At 42.9% G+C, this 24,796-nt stretch overlaps 1 protein-coding gene across 8 annotated transcripts in view; it reads right to left on the reverse strand.

Annotated features, from left to right (window-relative positions):
- The window catches only part of TTLL5 (tubulin tyrosine ligase like 5), a 198,074-nt gene that overhangs the window by 109,857 nt on the left and 63,421 nt on the right, over nucleotides 1-24,796 (reverse strand). For all 8 annotated transcript variants that reach the window (XM_054970990.1, XM_054970992.1, XM_054970995.1 and 5 more), the window contains exons 20-27: nucleotides 22,376-22,414; nucleotides 19,697-19,848; nucleotides 18,522-18,819; nucleotides 12,290-12,410; nucleotides 10,332-10,478; nucleotides 8,850-8,956; nucleotides 5,547-5,674; nucleotides 3,927-4,025 (exon numbers count right to left, since the gene is read on the reverse strand). In XM_054970990.1, the coding sequence (XP_054826965.1) occupies nucleotides 3,927-4,025; nucleotides 5,547-5,674; nucleotides 8,850-8,956; nucleotides 10,332-10,478; nucleotides 12,290-12,410; nucleotides 18,522-18,819; nucleotides 19,697-19,848; nucleotides 22,376-22,414 (1,091 nt within the window). The remainder of the gene's footprint in view (nucleotides 1-3,926; nucleotides 4,026-5,546; nucleotides 5,675-8,849; nucleotides 8,957-10,331; nucleotides 10,479-12,289; nucleotides 12,411-18,521; nucleotides 18,820-19,696; nucleotides 19,849-22,375; nucleotides 22,415-24,796) is intronic.

The following is a 24,796-nucleotide window of genomic DNA, read 5'->3' on the forward strand; positions in this document are numbered from 1 at the left end:
GGACCAGGACTCCGACTGGTAGCCGCCAAAGCTCTCGACATCCTCCTCATCGGAACCGAGCTGGGATTCCGGAACCTGGAGCGGAGGGGGAGCCCACGCCGACCTCGACGTCGAAGGCCTCGGTTCCGACATGGAGAAGCCCGCAGGTGCCCCCTCCCATTGGCAACGGTATGGCGAGGGGAGGTAGGAAGCCTGCCGATGCCGGGACGCAGTGGACCGGACTGATCGGACACTGTCCCCGGAACCATGCCGCTCACGACCGACCAGAGGTGGAGACGGACGGACAGGCGACGGACGGCTCCGACGAGGAGATGGGCTCGGTTCCAGCCTCGGCGACCGAAGGGCAAGCGATGGTCGGCTCCGACGGTGCGGGCTCGGCTCCGGCCCCGACGAGAATTCCGCGGGCACCGTCTCGAAGGCCATCGGATCCGGCACCTGCACGGAGATGTCCTCTGGCTCCGGGGAGCCCAGGTGAGGGGAAGGCGTGTGAGGAAGCACGATGACCTCCTCCTGAGGAGCGGGACGCGGCGACCGATGGTGCTTGGTCTTTTTCTTCTTCTTCGGTGGTTCCGAAGAAGACCTCGGAACCGACGCGCTCCTCGCCTTCGAAGGGGACCTCGGCTTCGACCTCTTAGGCTTCATCGGAACCGATCCGACCGTCGGTTCCGACCGGGGACTCGGTACCAGGATCCTCGGTTCCGAAGCTGGTCTCGGATCCGACCTGGTAGATGACGCGCTACGGGGCGGCCGCACCGGTCCCTGCGCTGGAGAGGCCGCTCTCGACGCCGAGGTACTCGGGGGACGCGGTTTCGACCCCGACCTCGCGGAGGCCACTGAGCCAGCTCTGAAATGCCGTTCGGCAGAGGGGCTTGGGCCGGCCTTGGAGGAGGGCAACGGAGCGCCTCCGGACATGACCTTCTGCCACAGGGAGGAATTCAATCGGGCCTTGCGCTCCTGCCGGGCCTTGCTGGTGAAGCCCTGGCAAATTTTACAGGCCGTCACATTATGGGTCTCTCCCAAACAGAACAGGCACAGTTCATGGCCATCGGTTTTGGCCATTTTCGTGTGGCATTGGAGGCAATGCTTGAAGAGAGCCTTTGAGGCCATCTTCAGGGGCACGCGAAAGGAAGGTCAAAAACAGTCCGAGTCAAATTACCGAGTCCACAACAATGTCCAAAACGAGATCCGAAGAATAGTCGAGGTCACGAAGTCCGAAGTCAAAAGCCAAGCAATCAGTCAGAATAAAGCACGAAGCACAAAAAAGCACAGAGCAACGAAGCTCACGTTCTCTCCAAGCGGCGGCAAGAAGAGAACTGAGGGAAGGGGCCGTTGGTCGCTGGAGGATCACGTGACCGTTTGGGCGGGAAAACGGTCGCTGAGGCGCGCGACAAACGGCCCCTTCGGAGCCATGGAAGCTCTAGAAAATTCTCCGGCAGCTGGCCTGCGCCTGCGCAGTCCCATGTGTGGAGGCACAGAAGAACGAAGATGAACTTCCAGCTTTCCCTCGCCTTCCCTCCCATTAGCAGTCTCTCATTCTCTCTTCCATTTTGATCCTCACACCAATCCTCTGTTAGGCTCAGGGTCACCCAGTAAGTTTCTACAGCAGTGTAGATTCCAACTTGGGTCTCCCAGAACCTAGTTTTAAACTCTAACCACTATACCACACTTGCTTTCATGGTAGAGGGCCTGATGTTGAACAATAGCAAACAGCCAGGCTTGGGTGAGTCTGTAAGACACCTGAGAATGCTACCAGGCCTGACCCCAATTAGTTCTCCCCTCAAAGGCCAACACAGCCCTGAAAAGGACCATGTCCCTCCTACTGCCTTTTTCAGATTTCTGCAATCCTATTACATTGCTTATTTGATGTCTCATCCTGTTGACTGTATTGATTTACACTTTGTAATACAACTTTAGTTGCTGCAAGAAAGACAGACTATAAATTATTTAAATTAGTCAATGCTTATTAGCAATAGCAGTGACAGTATCTGATGGTCCCAGGGTGCTGACTTGTCCAATTTGTGAGATACCTTTCAGCTTGTTCGGTCTAAAGATGTGGACAGGATTCTTGGAAGTTTAAGACCTACCACCTGCTTGTACAACCCTTGCCCCTCTTAGCTGTTTAAATCTTCTGTGGGAGTGGCAGACAGGGTTCAGGAGACAGTAAATGCCTCCTTGAGAGACAGGGCACTTGTCCCTGTATTCAAGCAAGTAGTGGTGCGTCCAATCCTAAAGACCGTTACCCTGGACCCAGGAAAACTGAATCATTTCTGCCCAGTCTCAAATATACTGTTTTTCACTTAGGTGACTGGATGATTGATGGTTGGGCATCTTCAGGGATTTCTGAATGAAGTAGATTGTTTTGATGCATTCCAGTCTGGTTTAAGGCCTGGTTATAGGACTGAAACAGCTTTAGTGGATGACCTGTACTGGGTGATGAACAAGGGGAGTGAAACTGTGTTATTTACCTATATTGTTTTCTTGTTCATTTTATCCTCACAACAACCCTGTGACGTAGATTAGGCTGAACATGTATGACTGACTCAAGTCACCCAGCAAGCTTCCATGGCAGACTGGGGATTCAAACGCAAGTCTCTCAGATCTTGGTCTGACACTGTAACCACTACACCACACTAGCTGTTAATCCTCCTAGACCTCGATTGTGGTATTTTTCTGACTCATTTTTCAGGGTTGGGAATGGAAGGCCCTATTGTATACTGGTTTTGGTCTTTCAAAGGTAGGTTTTAGAGTGTGGTGCTGGTGTCTTTCACCTATGGGGTCCAATAAGCTTCTATCTCATCCCCCATGCTTGTACCTACATGAAGCCATGGGAGAGAGAGTCTGGAGATTTGGGCTGAGCTGTCACCTGTAACTGGATGAAACTTGGCAATATTTTGCACTTCCAACAGTTCTCAGTGAGGATGTGGAAACTGAACAGGTGTGTGGAGGCAGTTTTGGAATAGATGAGGGCTAACAAGCTGAAACTTAAATGGAGATGCTACTAGTGTGAGGAAGATTTGACACATCAATTGGGATGCATCTGTTCTGGATGGGGTTGCAATCCCCCTAAAGCAGCAGTTCTCTAGCTTGGGGGTGCTGCTAGATTTGAGCCTCCAGTTAGACAAATAAGGGGCAGCAGTGGCCAGGACACCTTCCATCAGCTTCAGCTAGTCAGCTAGCTGCAGCTTTTCCTTGGCAGGGAACATTTAGCCACTGTGGTGCATGCCCTGGTAATATATAGATAACTGCAATGTTTCCTCAAGCCACAGGTGTGGCTTCTATCATTTTAGAATTTAAGCCCCCAATTTTAATTTTTAATTTCTAGATTTCAGATTTTTCTGCAAACTGTGCCTTTTCCTAGATTTGTAGAAAAGTCTATCTCCTCTGTTCATGGCTCCAATCTGTATTTAAGTAGCCAGGGATGGAGCCATGAGAACTGAATATATTGGTGATATAAACAGTTAAAATACACCTATACAAAATAATTTCTTACTAAAAACACTTTTAAAATAATAATGAACAGAAAACTTGGGAAATTTTGGACACTTGGTGCCAGCCAAGTATTTATGAGAAGATGTTCCACAACTGGGACAGCATCACAGAAAAAGCATGTCTTGGACGGCCACCCTCTTTAAGAGAAAGGCTTCAGATGACCAACAAAGTAATTGGGCAGGTTTTTACAGAAGCAGGCAGCCCTTTGAATTACACTAGTCAAAGCATAATGGAAGCATTGCAAAGATCTTGAGTATATTAAAAAAATCTAGATTAGCCAATTGCTTGCTCTACTATAAATATTATATTGGCAGTGAAAGGTCTGCTAGGAAGTGTCATTTACTGTATTCTGTCAGATCCCAATATCCAGTAACTATTCCCAGTGCCGTATATTGTGAAACCTAGACTTTTCCAAATTTGTTTGGATCCTCACTCACTGTATGGTTTGGCTTCTGTGGCTGGTTCACTTTTCAGCTCCTCTACTGCATTTTCTTTATCAGCTGGTATTTCAGTTTCTTCCTTTATTCCTGAATGATCTTCAAAATTGTTTGGAAATAAAAGAAAACAGTTCTAATTATTCCCATGCTGCAAGAATGCTTGAAGGATTGCCATCTGATGATCTAGCTCATACACTTTTGTACTGCCCTTCCTCCAAAGAGTTTAAGGTAGCATACATCATGCTCCCCTTGTCCATTTTTATACTCACAATTAGAGATGGGCACAAAATGGAACATGAACCAAAAAGAACAACGAATTGGCCTGGTTAGTGGTTCGCAAACCAGTAGTTCGTGGAAGCTTGTTTTCACAACTTCCGAACTGGTCTGCTGGTTTGTTTGGTTTGTTTTAAAAAAGCAATGCCCCTTTCCATGCCACGGAAAGGGGTATTTAAACCCACGGATCAGCTGCTTGTCAAAAGGGGCATTTAAACCCATGGATCAGCTGCTTGTCGGAGAGATCCTGGACAAGCAGTGGATCAATTAAACAGTGGGGCTTGGCTGGGCAGTCAGGAGTTCCCAGCCGGCCAGCCAAGCTCCACCTGCAGTTTAAATGGCCATATCGACGCTCCAAGCGGCGGGGGAATGGCCATTTAAACTGCAGGTGGGGCAAGCCCCACCCGCTTTTAAAATGGCCATTTCCCCCACCACTCCTGGCTGGCCAGCCAAGCCCCACCCACTTTTTAAATGGCCATTTCCCCACCACTTCTGAGCGGCGGCGAAATGACCATTTAAACTGTGAGTGGGGCTTGGCTGGCAGCGGCCACTCGGAGCAGGGAAATGGCCATTTAAACTGTGGGTGGGAATTGGCTGGCTGGCCAGGAACTCCTGGCCCAGCAGCCAAGCCCTGCTGTTTAAATGATCAACTGTTTGTCAGGGATCTCCCCAACAAGCAGCTGATCTGTGGGTTTAAATGCCCCTTTCTGTGCCACTGTGAAGCGGCACAGAAAGGGGCATTTAAACCCCGTGAACCACGAACCGGTTTGCAAATTTGCATCAGTTCATGGTTCATGAAAATGCATGAATCATGAACCGCAGGGTTCATCTTTTTCATGGTTCGTGCCCACCTCTGCTCACAACCACTATGTGATGTTGGTAATACAGAGAGACAGAGACCAGCCAATGCTGACTAGTCTTTTTTCCTGTCACTGCTTTCTAATACAATATATACAACATATAAATGCCCAACTTCGGCCCTGAAAACTAAGCTACCCAACCCATTTCAGTATTTCTGAATTATCTACTTATCTATTGGAGTGGAGGGTTGGGATCCAGTTAAGAGACAATGACCTGAAGATGCTACTTGCTCCACCATAGAGACATGGACTTTATGTTTTCACCAATGGGGCAAATAGCAGCCAGGGGCATATTTGAGGTCAGGAAAAGTGAGGGGAGTAATTAACCTACTACAGACCCAACCCAAATTGAGGGTCTCCAGGTTGTTATTTTGCAATAAAAACATTCATGGATGTTCCAGAATCTTGTCTAGTTTACTGTTAAGTTTCTCTACATCTCTATGGGAAGCCATTATTGACAGTGCCCAGCAGTGAGAGGAATACTCACCTCCCTTGGCCTTGCACTCCAACTGACTGTTACTGTGCTTTGAAGCTCCAGGATTGGTCCCCAGGAAGACACTTGCTGACTTATTCTTGTGCGTGTAAAATGTTAACACCTCCTCCAAATCACTTTCACTAAGATGAGAAGAGGGTAAAATGCACTAAGGAACTGAAGTGCCAAGTGTTTACTATGCAGTGATGTAACAATGAAAATATATACAGGTTCAGTTAAAGTAAAAGGAGAAAGAACAAGACTAAAATGATTCTAGTTATGATGAAACAGTTCAGAGGAACTGCAATTGAAATTCTACATAGGAGTCATCCTGTGGTTAGCTCTTATGTGTGTTCATTTAAGTTTCTGACCAACAGTAAAGGTCTAGCTAGGCAACAACTGCAGGCTATTTGTTCAAATGTACTCTTTAAGGGACTGTTCAGATTGTAGGACATTTCAAGTTTTTAGGCCAAAATCTTTAGGCAAAAATCAGTGCGTGTGCATGCATGGACCTAGTGATCATCTTTAAAAGGGACTGGTTTAGTAATAATCAGAAGATAATGCATGTTCTATAGTTTTTTTTACAAGAAACAAAGAAATAATGCATATTGTTGGCTGACAGAATTATTATTAAAAACTCCACTTCAATGACCAATGTCCCTATCACTCTAGGGATCAGCACCAAAAATTCAGTTAACATCTGTTAACTGTTAGCTGTGACACTGAGAGATCCCTGTCTTTTGGTGCTACAACTCTGAAGATGTCAGTCACAGCTGCTGGCGAAATGTCAGGAACTACAATGCCAAGACCACGGCTATACAGCCCGGAAAATCCACAACAACCATCAGTTAACATCACTCTATTTTTGTCATAGATTGAGATTTTTCTCTTTGGTGCAGCTTTAGCATTGTGGGAGAAATAATTTTTAAAAAGTCAGCAGTAACACATGCTTCATGTTCACAATATAGCAGTTAGTATTTGCCTCTACATGTTCACAATATACTAGTTTGTATTTGCCTCTACAAAAACCCAACTATTCACTCTCAGTATCACTAGCTAAAAAAAAGTAAGAATATTAAGTATGAGCAGAACTTTGAACAAAGGAATTCAGTAAACAGATCTCTTGAGCCCAAGAACCAGAGACCTTTGACCAGCATATGTGAAGGAAATATGTACTAGCGTTGTTTTGGCACCTGAAAAGGCGTGGGGAGCTTTTGGGGCCACTGCACCATGTGCCCAATAAGAACATCATGCCAATTTTTAAAGAAATACAAGTGCTTCTAAAACAGCATCAGGAGCCACAGGATGGACTTGTGGCCCCCATGACATCTAGTTCGACTCTGAAATACAGGCAATTTAAAGAGCAGTACCTTTGCTCCCCCCCCCCCCCGCCAAAGTAATCAGAACTGTTCACCAAGAGGTATACAGGAAGTTTTGAATGTAGGCCCTCCCTAGAACCCATAGTAGCAACTTGCTAGGTCAAGGAGGTACAGCCAAACACTCCAGGCCATAGCGCATCACATTTGCTTTTTTCTTGCCAAAATTGTTCTGCAAAATTGTGATTCGCATGCTTCTAGATCTATTCTCAAGCAATCGAAGAGTAAGGAAAACTCCTAAAAAAACTTGAGCAGAAACGAAGGTCATGACTTCTTTCACAGTACAAGTACTGTGTCATGCTAAACAGAGTTACACCCTACTAAGCCCATTTATTTTGTTGGAGTTAGAAGGTTGTAAATCTGATCAGGAAAACCTAAACCCAGGAGAAAGTGAGAAGACAAAACAGAGCAGGCTGGGAAGAACACAAGAATTTCAATTTTGTGGACCAACGAAATCTGATGTTTGGATGCAGGAAATCTGGATTAGAAACTTCATGCAGCCATAAAATCTCACACAGTATGTGTCACACAGTTCTCAGCAACTCCAGAACTTTCTTTATTGATGACACACATAATGGGACTGTAGAGAACATTTAAATTTGAAAAAATAACATCTTGGCAGAAGAAAAGCTAATTCTCAACTTGATTACCTTAAAAGGTTATTTATTTATTTACTTCATTTATACCCAATGGGAACCCAAAGCAGCTTACAATGTTCTCCCCCCCTCCATTTTATCCTCACAACAACCCTGTGATGTAAGTTATGCTGAGAGTTGTGTGACTGGTCCAAGGTCATCCAAGCAAGCTTCCTTTGCTGAGTGAAGATTTGAACCTGGGTCTCCCAGATCCTAGTTGAACATAGTCACTGCACCACACCGATTATGAAATTAAAATGCCTCTCTCTGCAGAAGTGCAGAATACAAAGTACAGAAGTGTGCTTCCTTGTGATGGACAAATGATTGTCTCATACCTGACTATTGTTCAGTGAGGCAATAAAATCATATTTTTGTTTTGGCATTTATTTGGCATTAAAAATAATAGCTCTTGTTTCCTAGCAAATACAGCCATGTTCTTCTGCTAGTAAGTCAGTTCCAAACCCCAAGATAGGGCTGGGTCATACAAAACCATGCCCAATAAGTTTTTGAGCAGCTTAAAATACTTATTAGAATTCCAGCTTTCATAAAAAATACTTCTGGCTTGGAACAATGACTACAAAGGATCAGAAAGGAAAAAAGACCAATAAATTAATTTGCCAACAAAATTGCCAAATCTGTCTCAAGATTTTTCTCCCCAAGTGATGGCACAGGCTTATTGGTAATGATTTCTGAAAAAGACTATAGAAAAGTGCAACATGTTTAAAAGTAGTTTATTACTAATGCATTCATGAAAATCAAGCTAGATCTGCTAATGTTTAGATATTTTTCCATCATGGTCCCTTTGCTGCTAAATTATTCACCCTGTATTAGAGGAATTACTGTAACATGACACCTTTGTTTTGCATATAGCCACAGTCGATCCACACAAAAGATGGAGGACGAACATACTGCATGCTGCCACATTACCAGTATTATATTGGAATATATTGCCTTTGTGATGCAATAAAGCTGTTTTCTGCAGTTTTCTACACTTTCATGAGTTTTTCTCAAAATTAGCTGATAGTGTCTTGAAATTAAGGAATGGTTATTTGAACAGGGAAAGCCTATTTAACCCAATGAGAAGAGTTGTTATATCTGTGCTGTGAGGATAGCAATGCTACACTCCACTAAGCTGAAGAGAATTCTCTTTCAAAACTAGGACCTTTCACTGGTTTGACATCACTGGATCCAAACAGTCTAGGCCATATTTTACCATAAATAGCAAGCAGACAAGAAAGGTAATCAACAAAAGAGAGACAGGTGAGATATTACTTTATGTTCGAAGAGACAATAAGGTTCATTTATACCTTGCATTGGTAACAAATTCCTGAAAGCATTCAGCATCTATCCCCTCCTCCTCCTCTTCATCATCTTGATTTTTCATTAACTTTGCCTGAGCCATTTGGTCAGTTTCCTGCAAAATAGAGACATTAAATTAACATCGCAAAGTAGCCTTCCTACACCTTTTATCGTGTGACAGGACTCTTAGGTTCCTTCCAAGTTATGGACTTCAGAGGTCATGAGAAGCACTCAGTGGTGAAAATCCTAAAATCAAAAAGCAACTAGAAAATTGCCCTTTAAATGAGACTTCAGGGTATCAGCATTCTGTGGTGTCTTCTAAAGGCTTTATTATGTATTTTTTGCTTAAAACGTTCAGCAGTTGTTTATAAACATTCCAAAAGAACCACTGAATTGCAGTAATAGGAAGGTGATACATAAACACTGCAACAGAGAATTGACCTAATTCAATAAAATTTAGAGATTCCAGAAAGTTAAACGCAGCTTCAAAATCACTTTTTTTAAAAAAAAAACAGCATCTCTCTGAAGAATAGACAACCACCAAAAAAAATCCTGCTACACAAGTAGTGTAGATTTCATCATATATATCCAAATACAGGAGGCAAACTTCCTTAAAATATTTTGTGCAAATCCAGCAATACATTTTTGGTATTAATGAAAAAGTAAACTGCATTCTACTTTTTAAATATTTTCCCCTCATCCCACCCCCCACTCCCAAATTAGCTTCTTCATTTTATAAGGACGTTTTAAGAGAACTGCAACAAAGATATCAGAATTCAAATACAGGACATTCTGTCTGGGTTTAACAGCTGCCTTTATGGGATTTCTCTTGTCATTAAAAATCCCATATGGACTTTTCTCTTAGTGTGTTAACTTGCCCATTTTGCAACAGGGTAGGTACACAGTAGCTGCTGAAAAGCTTGCAGAGATAATCGCTACAATCATGTGAGAGGAAACAACATCTTTGGGAAGCCATCAGCTCAATTATTTATGTAGTTCACTCCTCTGTTGTCAGTACAAGACTTCTTCCAAAGTTAAAATGATAGACATTTGCCTGCATCTCTTTAGGTAGCTTGTACAGAGCTCAGTGACATCATCATTCCAAAGCACTAAGCCCAAAAGGCCTGATGTTAACATAGGTTTCAGTACAGAACCACAAAGAAGAAGGTAAACAGTGGATGCTGCTTATCTTATAATTTCGGGGTCTCATATTATGATTTGTGAGCACCAAAAGAGATTTGGGCTCACAGATTACATGCAGGTTATATGCAAAACCTCCACTTCATCTGTTACTGTAGAAGACTGGAAACAACTGTATGAAAAGTTCATACGTCCTAACTTCTTTACAACATTTGAACTTACACTGGGAGCAGTAAGCAGTCAGTCACAGAAGGGTCTACACAGGAAAACAGGAAAAGCAAAACAGAGTGCAGATCATCTGCATTAATCTTCTACTACACTACAATCCATTTAGCACAACCCACACTCACCTTGTTGTAGCAAATGATAAATTCACCCAGCTGGTGAGCCAAGATGCGCCTACGGTCATATAGGGCTAGGCGCCTACTTGGGAGTAACATCCTCAAAGACTGTTGAAGATTACTGGCTGCTCGCTTCAAAAAGCGAACCACCAGCTCCTGTCATAACAAGAAACAAAGTTAAAGAGTGGATTCATCCAACTTCACTCTGTATTTATTTGAGACATTTTAAATCACTTTTGGGCCAAAATTGGCCCACAAAGTGGCTTACTATTAAAAAGATTTAAAACACACAGTATCACACAATCACTAAAACCAACAAAAACAAATCAGCTAGAGCATCAGAACGATGAACAGAAACTCTCTCTTTAAAATGCCACAGGTAAGCAGGAAGAAGAATGTCTCTGGACGACAGAAATCTCATGCAATAAAATTTAGTAAGCTGGGGTCCAACTACATATCACAGTACTTTGAGATCAGATCTCCCAATGTATAGCTTATACTTAAAAAGTAGCCACAGAGGAACCCTGGATAAGTCATGGTGCTGGGAAAGGCGTTGGGGGGGGGGATCAACACTCTCCCCATGCTGTTTCTCAGTTACTGCCGCTGCCCCTCTCCTCAGACTTTCACTTCAAGGAAAACAATCAGGCTTCTTTCTTCTCCCTTCTGGTGCTAGCAGGAGCCATGAGAATGGCAACTGTTTTGATGAGGAAAATGGCACTGGGGGGAGGAGGCTGGAATTAACTACTAATTATTAATTACAATACATAAACTATGTTATCAAGGGTCCTCCAATACAATCATGTGTAGTTTGGCCCCAAGAGTAAACTGACAGGCAGAAAGTGTGAAGCATGAAGCTCAGGAGTTCTAAAAGAGCCTGTGATTATTACTGATAACAGGAAATGGGAAGGCATATCTCAGAATGGAGGCTCTGCAGCCTTCTACATAATGCTGATCAAGTCCATCCTCCAGTCCCTCTTATGCATCTTTGGCATCCACCCTAGTCACACTCTCCCTGGCAAATGTCTTGTAGCAACTCTGGCTAGAAAGCTATATCATGCCCCTTCCACTACATCACCAGTCAGTGGTAGTTTTGGCACTGAAAAACTGCCCTCCCTGCAAATGAACACTAAAGCAAGATGCCTGCTCTGGGTGTTTAGCTTCAAACATTCTGTCTCCACTCTGGATTTACTTTTGGTAAGATGCCCTGCTAGCATGCAAATGAACCGCTTCATAGCCAAAGTGTTGAATTTCACAGTTCTCCTCTCACTAGCATTATATTAGGTTGGTTTGATCTGTTATTTTAAACATTTTTCACAGCATAGCAGACAAAGCAGCTCTCAGAAAGCCAGTTTCAATTTTCCACTTGGAAAGAGCAGGGATAACATTTTCCACTGAGGCAAACTGATTATTCCCAATTCCTGACACAAGGCTTTTAATCTATGAGCTACACTGGCTCTTTACCCATCGGCTGTTTTCACAGAGTCTCCCTTTGAGCTAAGAAAACTGTTGTCTGAGGGCAAGGACTAGAAATGTGAACGGCAGTCATTAAGCACTATCAACTCACTGCTGCAGATAGAACTATTCTGCTTCCATCCGTGCTTGTAAGCAGGCAACCCTGAGCCAGCTCTATACAAGATGGGGAAAAGAGAAGGCTGTAGAAAAATCTGAAGTGCAGCATCTCAAACCTGCTCCATTTGGCTCCCGCTGGAGGTGCCCCACCTACACTCCCAACCCAATCACCTTTTCTCTGCGAGCTCTCCAGACTCTCTGTACCAAGAGTTTACCCCAATTTAAAGACAAGCATTCAGGTAATTTTAGAAGCAGCAGCAGACTAACCCAGCCCAGCAACAGTTAATAGCATTCCTATGGGACCTTAGGAATCTGGTTCACCCTGACTGTGATTCAGGAATGCTAAGCAGGATCAGCTGAGTTCCACTCCAAAAGGAACTAGGCAAGAGCAAGCTTACCATTTGCTCATCTTCTTTGGCAGCCCATGCAGCATTCTGGATCTGATCCCCGGCTTCTTTCTTCAGGCGCAGCTGGACACGCTGCAGGTAGGCAGAAAAAGCCCTGCGAGCCTGAACTTTGCTAGAGAAGCAGAGAGGCACAGGTGGCAGTCAAAAGTGCAACTAAAGCTCCCTTGCTTTGAGTTCAGTGTACAGTAACCAATGCTAAAGCAGCAAAGGAACATTTTGTGCTATCGATCAATGAGAAGACCCCTGGGCTACATTTGGCCCTAAGAGCTGTTACTTTAGCCTCGATGGTTGTTATGGATTTTCTTGGCATTGTAGTCCCTGGTGTTTTTCAGGACTGGCTAACAAAATAATCTACATTCTACAATAGCCCTGCAGAGAAGATTAGCATATCAAGCACCAATTCATATGCAAAAGAACCTCCTTAGGATACAGTGAAGCCTCCCGCCATTAGCATTCCACACCCTGGGAAACTCTTACAGGATGACTCAGCTCAACCCCACCCCTCCTGAGTAGATACAAATGACCTGCCAACATCTTTTCCACACTGTGACACTGAGAGATCTCTGTCTTTTGGTGCTACACCTCTGAAGATGCCAGTCACAGCTGCTGGTGAAACATCAGGAACTACAATGCCAAGACCATGGCTATACAGCCCGGAAAATCCACAACAACCATCATTCTCCGGCCGTGAAAGCCTTCGACAATATACTTTAGCCTCCATTGTCAGCCATGAGGCAAAAGTAGTATGAAGAAAGTAGCATGTGACCAGAGAACTTAACCGGGGGGGGGGCTGCTGAAGCCCAAATTCCCTTCTCAGATTAAAAATTGGTTTGCATATTAAACTTCCAGACTTCACCTCTGGGATGCCTAAAGATTCTATAGAATAGTGATTCCCACTCTTTTTGTTTTAGTGACCCACAAGCTCAAATGTTCTTTAAAAAAAAAAAAACCAGAGCATGCACAAATCAATAAAACTACAAAAGCACAGAGCCCACTTCCAGAGTCTTTGCATGTGACCCACAGGTTGGGAAACAATGCTATAGAAAAAATTATCTGAATATAGACAAAAACTGGGAGAATTTTCCACATCCATAATAATGATGGAAACAAATGATGAGCACCACAGCTCTTACATAGTCCAGGGTTACAAATCTGCCTCTTCACCAGCAGTGTATGATTTGTCCACTAAGCTACAGAGCTCTTCCATAGTATTTCAGGTACACAAGAGGCCTACCATATAAACCCAGCAACGCCAGAAAAAAACAAGCTTAAGTCTCTGACAGGTGCATCTTCTGAAAAACAAGCATCTGGGAAATTAAATTTTAGTATCTGAAGGTGTGCTTGCCCAGCGGTTTAGTGAATGTTTCACAGAAGTGGATGTAAGTCAACACCAGAGATGTAAATATTCCTCTGGTCAGGCTGTTGAACTACAAGAGCTATTCAACTGAGCATATAGGACAAATTCATCTTAACTGTTTTCACATCTCCATTTTACAATACCCATCAATCAAGAAATGTTACACAAACAACTGTCTTATTCAAACCTTCCAACTCCTTTCTGATCCTCTCAGCCCCATATATCTTTACCCTATCTTTTCACAATATCTTAAAAAGTGAAACATCTAGCTGTTTCAGCAATAAGGGTTAGAGATAAGAACAGTCAGCAGCAGAAGGTGACAGCAGAACTAAACCAGAAAAAGCCTGCGTTGTTTCACCATTCCGGACTGTTCACACTCACTGCTAAAAACAGGAGCAAAATTATCTGATTACATGTAAGTAAAATTACATATATAAACACTCTCCATCCCATTCTCACTCCTACTTATCAATCATCATCTCATCCTTTCACTAGTACCTCAACAGCAGAGACTGAAAACTGCCTAGGAAAGTATGAAAACATATTCTGTATAACACCTGACAAACCGGTACTAAGTGAATGTTGACCATAGACAGAATTCTTCTACACCCTGTAAACTGGGTACAGGAGATATGTCTGGCTTTCAGAGAGCTGGGCACTCTGCAGGAGATGGAGACTCTTTTGAAACAGTCTACTGCTGAATAACGAGAAATCTAACTGGTTTCCTGATGGGGAGGGGGTCCATCAAAATCCTGGTTGGTCTTTGGGATGTGGAGGCAGAGTGGGGAATGATTGCTTCATGTGCCCTCTCTCACTGTTCAGAGCTCATTCATTCCTCTCATTTACTGAGAAGCTGTAAGTAATGAAATGGTGACAGTGGGGAATATAACTAGAGTGACATGTGCTGAGACTGATCAAATATGAGCTAGAATCCACAGAAGCCTATTCCATAACAATGATGGTGTCCTTTCAGCCATCATTACATCTGCTCAGTGAAGTGCCATAGTCACAACAAAGTCAGAGTGTGTGCTACCTCACTTGCAACACTGTTTCATTTCAATTAAGAATGTTTTTTTGGCAAGTTTTATTGGTGACTGAAAGTTTCCATTTCAAGAATGGGAGTTTCTCTTTGAAACAGAAACATTTCTAATATTTTTAAAAAGGCATACACAAACACCCTCTTATCTGCTAGAATTGTGAAAATTGCAAGGTCCTTAAAGGGGTAGCTTAAAGAAGGATAGGCTTCTGCCATTTGAAGTGAAGACGTTCCTGCAGTTTCCACTGGTCAGGTTTCTCAGCCCCACTTCCCCTGGGGCTACTTCAAAAGCTGTGTGTGCTGAGGAGAATAGCAGGGCAGGGAGCTCATGACATCATCTTCTGAAGGAATCACCAAAGGTTTGAGAGAAACCAGCTGAGGCAGCTCCTCCTACACCCTCCCTGGAGCTGCTGAAAGAACTGTGTGCCCTGAAGGGAAGGGAAAAGAGATAACCCAGACCAGGGAGATCATACAATCAGTTCCTGAGAAGACAACCCACTGGACTGAGATACGTTCATCTGTTTATTGTTGTCTTTTCAGATTTCGAACTATGAAGCACCATGGATGTCTTGACAAAAAGGCAGAATATAAATAAACCTCTTTCTATTTGTAAAAGAGTCCAGTAGCACGATGTATTGTCGAAACCCACAACAACCATAGTCCAGTAGCACCTTTAAGACTGGACTCTTTTCTATTTTGCTACAGACTAACACAGCTAACTCCTCTGGCTCTTTCAATTTGTATTTTCTAAGAATGGAGACAGATTCCTTGGAGGAACAAGTTACCACATGGGTACTATGTGGTAACTTGTTTCTTTGGGTAGGCTAATTAAATTTTCTGGGGGGAGAGCTGACTCAGGGCCTTGCGCAAATGATTAATGCATCATTATAGGAGAGATCTTTTCTGAAGGCTCTGAAAGAAGCCATTATAAAGACCTCTACTTTAAAAAAAAATCTCAGCCCCCCTTAGACTTTAACAAGTATTGCCCTGAATCTAATTTGCTTTTCTTAAGCAAAGTGGTTGAGCAAGTGCTAGTGGTTAGCTAGCTCAAGGTGTTTCTGGAAAAAACAGATTATCTGAATCTCTTTCAATGTAGCTTGTCAGAAATCAGGTTAGAAACCAACTTTCCTGCTCTGCTGGGCTACCTTCACCAAGCAGCTGACAGTGAGGAGTGTATCCTTGTCGGTTTTCCTAGACCTCTGAGTGGTTTTCAGCATCACTGATCATGAAAACCTTCTGGACTATCTGGCTAGAATGGGAAGAGGGGGCACTATTTTACAGTGGCTCTTGTTCCTCTGATGGATAAGTCCCACGTAGTGGTACAGGGAGACAACTGCTCTACCTCTTGGCCCCTGGGGTTCCACAGAATTTTGTCTTGTCTCTCATACTGGTTAATCGATCTAGAGTACACTGTCATTAATATGACGACACTCAATTCTCTCTCCCCTTTCAATCTAATTTCAGGCTTACAGTGGAAATCCTTATTTGGGTATTTATGGGAAAACTGAAACTTAATCCAGAAAAGACAGAAGTACTATTGGGGTGAAAAAGCATTATTACAACCAGTTAAGGATGAGGTAACACGCTTTCCGACCAGGTTCAGAGTCTGAGGAGTTTTATCCAGATTAGTTGCTTGAAAAATGGATAGCAGAGATAGCTATGAATGCTTTTTATCATCTTAAATTGGCTTGTCAAGAGCAGCCATTTCTGGAAAGGGCCGATCTGGCTATGATCATTCATGTCACATCTAGGCTAGATTACTCTAGCATGCTCTCTGAAGAACATTCAGAAGCTTCATCTGTTATAAAAATATAGCCTTAAAATGGAGGGGGGGGGGTTCCCCACAACAAAGAATTTTCCTGTCTCTCCCACTGCAGCCCACTGATGTCCTCCAGGAACTGCATTTCAGGGACAAGCGACCAGGAAGGTCAAACACAGGGTCTGCAGCACATATGTCAGAAAACTGAGACACAAGCAAAGGATTATCTTCTTGGCGTAACCCCGCAAACATTAGCAACAGATGAAAGTGACAGGAGTATGAAAAATTATAGAACTCTGGATCTGAAGGCTCTGACATTAGATAGGGGAAAAAACAGCCTCTCCTGAACTTATATATATAAACACTAGCCATTACATCAAACTTTTCTCCATACAAATGTCAGGATCCAGATCTTAGAGGGAGGGGAGGATTTTTGCCAATTTCTTTTATCGCTTTAAATGACATCATTCCTAGCACTTTTCCTCAGGGTGTTTGAACCCTAAGGGCAGCTTTTCAAGGGGCACAGTGGGCTGCAGTGGAGTTCTATTTCATTTGCAGAGCTTCATTTGTGATACTACAGATTCAACCCAGAGTGTTTACACAGACTGGGATAGAAATATTCTTCTTGCCTCACAAATAAAAACACAATAATCAAAGAGCTTGCTAGGATATGAAAGGGTACCACTATGTGTGTTCCCCCCCACCCCCGCACTGGTAACAAGTGTAATTTTTTTTAAGGAACTGGCAGCAAGAACTGAAAAATCAGACATTTCAAACTAACAAGTGATGCTTTTGTTTTGGAAGCTACAATCACTCAGATAAAATGTAAGATCAGCCCTATGGAATCAGATCAAAAATTCATTTTGTCCAACATTCAGTTTGCAACAGAGTCCAATCAGCTGTTTCTGGGAGAGTTACAAGAGCAGCATGAAAGCAACAGCCCTATACCCAACAATATACCTGACAATAGCCCTGCAGAGAAGATTAGCACATCGAGCACCAATCCATATGCAAAAGAACCTCCTCAGGATACAGTGAAGCCTCCCACCATTAGCACTCCACACCCTGGGAAACTCTTACAGGATGACTCAGCTCAACCCCACCCCTCCTGAGTAGATATAAATGACCTGCCAACATCTTTTCCACACTGTGACACTGAGAGATCTCTGTCTTTTGGTGCTACACCTCTGAAGATGCCAGCCACAGCTGCTGGCGAAACGTCAGGAACTACAATGCCAAGACCACGGCTATACAGCCTGGAAAACCCACAACAACCATCCTCCCATGTTGTTTATCCCTTGCTTCTGGTATTGAGCTCTGAGTGTGGAAGTTTAGTTAGCATGGTTAGTAGTCACTGATAGACCATGAATGTTTAATCCCTTTTCAAAGCAATCAAAGTTGCCACATCTTAAGACAGTGAATTCCATACATTATGAATATTCCATATCTACACATTCTAGATATAGCAGTAACTAATGAATTACTTTTAGTGACAACCATATATGCAAGTTCAGGGAACCTCAACATGTCACCTGTAGGCATCTTTCTTGGCATCCACCAAGCATTTTTAAAGAGGGAGCAGGGTCAGGTGGGGGCTTTTGCCCAGGCAGGCTTCTGATTAGCCACTGGAGATCTGATTGACTGAGCAGATTTTTAAAAACTGCTTCAGCAGCAGCTGCCACCCCATTGAAAAAATTTCAATGCATGATTGAAGATACGTTGTGTGTGTGCGTGCGTGCACACGCGCGAGCACAAGAAAAAACTTTTTTATATAATATGTTCCATTTAAAAAGGCAGCCCGTTAAGCAGAGCATCTGCCTAAAATGCTGTAAAGTTACTATTAGAGTTATATCACATCACTTCCTGACATCTTGCAGTTGGCTCCGCTTCCTGCCACAGTCATTTTGTGGTTGTGCCCACCACACTGTGTCAGAATTCCAATGGTGCCCATAGGCTCAAGAATTCTGGAAACCCCTACACTAGTACAAGAGGATGTTTTCAAGCAGACTACTGATCTAGCAGCTAATATGAGATGAAACAACAACTAAAGTCATGTCATGAGAATTCTTACCTTAGATTCCTGTTCTCTTGCAGAATCTGTAGCAAATTAAAAGGTGGTTCAGTATCCTTAGGTAATAGTTCCATGTTGTTGTAAGGCTGTATCGCTACAGGTTTGTGTTCAGAGTCCTTTGGCAATTTTCCTTGCACCTTATCTGACAACTGTGACTTAAAATCCTCCTTCACATTCTTAAGAGAGCCAGCTGTTTCACTCTGAGACACCTCCAATTCATTGTCTTCCTCTACTATCTCCTCTTCCTCTTCACTTTCCATGTCTGACTTGAGGACAACATCAGCTGAATTTGAGGTCACTGTGAGAGACAATATAGTCCCAAGATCATCTTTTTACTGATGTCAAGTCAGAAAAATTCATGTTCTTGTATACACCCACATCCAATACTTAGAACTTTGACTGTTTGCATCAGTGTTTATTCAACAGCAACAGATAAGTTAAAAAGCAAACACAGGCATAATCTATTTTTGTCCCAGAAGATTATCAGGATCTACATATTTATTTATTGTATTAAAAATATTTATAGGCCGCCTTTCCACCCAAAATAGGGTACCCAAGGTGGCCAGCAATAAATATTAAAACATTTAAAACATTAAAATAACTTTTAAATTCTATAGACAAATACAAAAACATATAAAAAAAACAGACTCAAAAGCCAGGGAGGAGGCCAATAAGAGTTTACTGGGAGTATGCCAAATAAAACAAAAAAGTCTTCACCTGCTGGCAGATGACAATGACTGAGGGAGAAAGATGAATCTCCCTGAGAAGGGAAATCCAAAGTTTTGGCACCATGACTAAGGAGGCCCTTTTTCCAGTTGCTACCCATCTAGCCTCAAATGGCAGGGGCACTCGAAATAAGGCCTCCAAAGATAACGGTTGTGGAGGGGGAGAAGGCAGTCCTTAAGGTACACTGGTCCCAAGCTATATAGGGCTTTAAAGGTAAATACAAGCACGCTGAACTGGGCCCGGAAGCAAATTGGGAACTAGTTAGCTGGAACAAGACCGGAGTGCTATGGTCCTTACAATTCATTCCAGTCGACACTCTGGCTGCAGTACTCTGTACCAACTGCAGCTTCTGGATAGTCTTCAAGAGAAACCGCATATGCAAGACAGATAAATTACCTTACAAACCATTCATGCTTTAATATGGAAAAATGGTTTAGAGTCACAAATACCTGATAACCTTGTTCGTCCTGATCTTGGCCTGCCATAACGTCGCCTTCGTTTTCGTACCTCTAGTGACAAGAGCTTCCGCTCATATAGAGCAGCATGAAGCTGAGCATTACAGTCTATAGCCTCCAGACCCTGCTCACCAACAACAGATATTCTGCAAAAGCACAAGGCAGTAAGTTCAATGCCCTTGCTCCTTTGCTAAGTCCAAAAACCCCTGTATGTTTGCCTATACCAGCTTTAATAAGATTCAGCTAACTGGCATATGTCTTTCAAGAACGTTTCTGAGCTGCCTTGGGTTTCTTTTTTAAAACAGTATTAACATTGTGTTATTTAGCTGATAAATTTACAAGTTGTGTTACTTTCAAGAATTATCCAGTCAGACAAAAAACAAAGGAAATGGAATTACCCATCTGTAAGCAACATTTTAAGAGTGGTCCATAGTCACAGCTAGGAAATAAGGTGTCAAAGCAGCCTATCAGACTTTTAGCAAGATATGACTGCTGGGATTCAACCAACCTCCCAACCAACAAGTTTTAGCTATCAGGATGGTATTTCTTTCTCAGTTTGAATTCCCTAACAGGTGATGTGACATTAACAAACAGCTTTATTCCTGGGAAATGGAGAGAAAGGACTGATTAACAGCATCTACAGAGAATATTCATAGAATATAAATTACATTCATTCACAGTTCCACTTACATGCCGCCACCTTTTACAGTTAGACAGGATAAGGAATTCAGACAGTTAAGCCCAGGTCCACAGAAAGGGAGGTATGCAGAGAACTCAACTGGGGGCACATGCCCACTTGACAATTGCTGTATATGTGTATTAGAGAGGGTGAGTGAACACACATGAGCCCTTTTAAAAATAAAATGTGGAGCAGCTGTAGTGGTACATAGACTTGAAATATACTAAGTTACACTAAAACATGCCTTTGAGAGAACTCATCAAGATCTCCACTTTGGTTTTTTAACTAACGTGCTTTCCTCACTGGGAGAGCACTAATTAACTAAGAAGGCTATTGTCTCCTCCTAACTCTACTGCTCACCATAACTTCCTAGAAAAGTCCAACTTTGTCTAAAGCCATTTCTCCCATAATTGAGAGCCTCAAAGAGTTTCAGTAGTCATTAGAAAATACTGCCTTACAATGAATGGACTAGCTCTAAAGACTCTCTTCTGCTAAGAACTCCTCCATTAGAAAAGGAAAAGCCCTAGTGAAAGTGAGTTACTAGATGTTATCCAGTACGATTTACCTGAACACTGTTTTTAGTCTTGTGAAGGAATGGCTGCACAAGCCCCTATTCCTTTAGGTCACTGGAAGGTCGGAAAGCCCTATGGCTGTCCCAGGTCTCTACTTGGTGCTGCTACCCCTCTCCCTTACTCCCAGGACATAAAAAACCCTGTGTAGTAACCACTGCCACCACCAAATCAGACAGTATTTCCTGCTGGATGGCTCTGCATATCCAGCACTCTATTCGAGCACTGATATTTAGCGATCCCACCTAGTTGCCATGTCTTCTGCTTCCCTCCTACGAACTAGCACAGGGATAATCACACTTTCGCACTTTTGAGCTATGGTGCTCAAGGGATGTGCTTATCTGCTGCCTCTCTCTATTACCGCACTTTAGACGGCAAAACCAAATAGGCATAGTGTTTACAGTGATCAGAACATTCAAAATAAAATAAAGTTTAATAAACAAAAAAGAGTACACATGGTCTGTTCAAGCATCAGGTTGAACAAGAACGCAAAGAAAAGGTGAAATCATGCAAACCTCTGACATTATACTCGGTACTTATACTAAATTTTAATTAGGACAGGATAGCATTACTTGAAGTTGTAATTGTTTCAAGTTCAGTATTACCTTAGTTCTCAGAGTTGGGACTTCTCCCCATTGTCCCTTTCCACATGGGCAAGTTCCTAGGTAAAAGTTTAGTCCTTCATGGCTTATTCTTCCCTAGTCAGAAGCCATCAGATGAAAGCTTCTTCCCCATATCTTGGGAATTTATCCCAAGAGTATCCCCTCTCTGAGTCATTTTGATCTTCCTGCCTCAAGAGGAAGAGAAAACTTTCTAGATATCTGGCTGTCCCTGTCGCCATTTCTTTTGGGTGTGACATTCCAGCAAGGTGTGAGATGGTAAATCATTGTTCTACTTAAGCAATAGCTACTAGCATTATGTAAGCACTAAAGTACTCTGTGCTTGGGGCTAGCTGGCTCATCCCCCAGCCCCCTCCTTGGAATCAAGTTTGCAGCTTGGTTCCAAGTCATAAACAGAGTGTAGTCCCAAATGTTGCATTCTTCGGGTGAATTCTAGGGTGGAGGATATTTCTCCAAAATAGCTCAAGTACTCTCAGTACATTACCTTTAACAAGATTTTGTATTTACTTCAGGAAGGATATGAGTTCATACATAAAAGCTGAGAATCTCCTATCCACAGGAAATCTACTATCAAATAACTAACTAAATTCTTTATCATGATAGACCTCCATGTTACAATCCAGAGAGAAAGCTTTAACTTTGTCCTTGGGTACTATACCCATCAAGGAGGAGGAGGAGAACTGACTATGCAGATAGAACAGCTCTGTTCATCAAGGCTGATTTATAACAAAATGAAGCTTTTTGTTTACAATTTATATTGAAAAAACAATTTCTTCCTTTTAATTTCATTTAATAAGTTGCTTACCGACTTCGTCTAGGAAGTGGCCCTCTTCTTGACCCTCCTCTGCAGAGAGAAAAAAAAAAACAGAAGCAGATTTTGACACCACAAATACTTAATCAAAGAATAGTACATATACTAAAAGGACTGTAAGCTATTGTAAAAAAAACCAGAGAACTAATTGTAGAGAACACTATGAATAAAATCTTCAATTTGAACTACAGGTAATAAGAATATAAAAAAGTTATGCGTGCGTCTCTCTCCATGTCTCTGAAGTAGGGATCTTTGACTCTCGAAAGTTTATACCCTGAAAAACATGTTGGTCTCTCAGGTGCTTCTGGACTCAAATTCTGCTGCTCTACTGCAGACCAACATGGCTATCTACCTGAAACTAAGAATATAAAGAAATACCTTCCGGATCAGACAAAGTTCCATCTATTCCAGCATTCTGTTTCAAAGAGCAACTAGCCAGATGTCAGTGGAAGCTCACAGAGCATGATGTTTGTTCCCTGAATTGTTACCTTTGTTCCCAGAATTGAATATTCAGAAGTGCAAAGCTTGTGTACATGGACACATTACTGCATTATTAAAGTGAATAATTGATAGGCCTGATTGTAATGCACTCAGGTTCATAGAAAGGAGGAGCCAAGCTTCAATTGAAAAGTATCTGTTTTGCCTGCAGAAGGTCCCATGTTCAATCTCCAGCTTCTCCAGTTAGAAGAATCAGGTAGTGGATGTGAAAGACCTCTTCCTGAGACCCTGGAAAGCTGCTGCCAGTCAAAGTAGACAGTACTGATCTTGACAGAACAATGCTATCATTCAGTATAAGGCAGCTACATGAAAAATTAAGAGTGGTATAAAGCAGTGGTTCAAGAGGTTAATTTCTGCAGCTCTTGCAAATTTATTTACAGCATATAAATTAGTGCCCCATGTAAAAGAATATTTGAATTTGTCTAGCCCTTTTACATATGCTTGAGTTAACTGTAGATTTCATAATTATGCAGTTTTGAAGCCCTGGAAGTGACTAACTTACATGTATGATTCCTGTTAGGTGTCTGCAATTTTTGGATTACAAACATAAAAACAGGATTTTGATATATCTTGTTGTACAGAACCTAGTATCTTTAGGTGCTTTAAAAATAAAATTAAGAACTCACAGTTCTAGTGTCAGAAAGGAAGAAAAGCTTCTTTCTATCCATATTCTCCAAACTTTCAGAAACAACTATCAAATCTCTTTTTTAATTTTCTTTTTTCTAAATTGATATACCATAATTACAGCCACTTGATTATACTCAGCAGCACCTGTATAGCGGATCCCCCTACCCACACAGCCATTTCAGAGTAATAGCCATGCAAGTTGATGAACTGCAGGGGAGGGGAATTCAAGAATCACCTGTTTTCCTCTTCAGCTGAACTTTACCAAAAAAAAGAAGAAGAAGAAGGCTGGTATCACCCTCTTTTCACTACAGCCCACCAACGTGAAAGGATATTACTCCTTGAGGATCCCATGACTCCAGGAATCAACTTTCACAGGATCCATAACAGTTGCTGGTAGAAACTGGTGAAGGTCCACAAACATTAGCCTGCTGACAGATCTCTGGTCCAATCCACTGTTCCCTCTCTAGCAGGAAGATAATAAAAGCAGGCAAGCAGCTTTACACCAGACATGCCTGACAGCCTGGGTTCTAAACTATGGTTAAGCACAAATCAAGATTTGGCATAACCGCTCCATTCAGATGTAACTCCAGGTTTGAGCAGGGGAACTTTGTGCCAAGAGAGTAAGATGCAGAATTTATGAGTAAATAACCACACAGGCTGCTCCTCACCCCTCTCCAGTTGATAGACAGATAGTTTCCTGAACTGGCCTTGCAGCCAGATGAATGATGACATGATATATATCTAAACTTCCAGCAAACTAGAAACTCAAATACACTTTCACCAAGTGCAGTATCCTTACTGGAAAAGCTTTTCACAGAAAACATGTTGGTGTCCGGGGTCTGAGGCACAGCCCCCGGCCTCGCCGGGAGGAAGCAATGAGAGGCAGCAGGGAGACAGCTGTCCTGCCGCCCCAGCCGGCAACCAGGGCCAGAACCTACCTACACCAGGGGAAAGGGGCAAAGATCCAAAGCCTCAGAGGGCTAGAAGGGGCAGGGAGAGGCCAGCTCGCCCCACCCTCCAGGGGGAGGATAGGGGGCTAAGCAGAGCAGAGGGAGAGGGCAAAGGCAGGGGGAATAGGGACCCAGCAGCTGCCCAAACAGAGCCCTTACCAGCCAAGGAGGAGAAGCAGCCACAACAGCTCAGAGCCATGCCCAAGCCTACACCTCAGCTAGAAGACAGTAACCTGGCTCAGGAGATGCCAAGAGCAAAGCCCCTCCAGGTGGAGTTGCTGGAGGGACTCTGCTGGAAAAGCTGGGCAGCCAGTCAAGGGGCCACAGCTGGGCCTGCCTT

The sequence above is a fragment of the Eublepharis macularius genome, chromosome 2, assembly GCF_028583425.1.
Source record: "Eublepharis macularius isolate TG4126 chromosome 2, MPM_Emac_v1.0, whole genome shotgun sequence".
Lineage (NCBI taxonomy): Eukaryota > Metazoa > Chordata > Lepidosauria > Squamata > Eublepharidae > Eublepharis > Eublepharis macularius.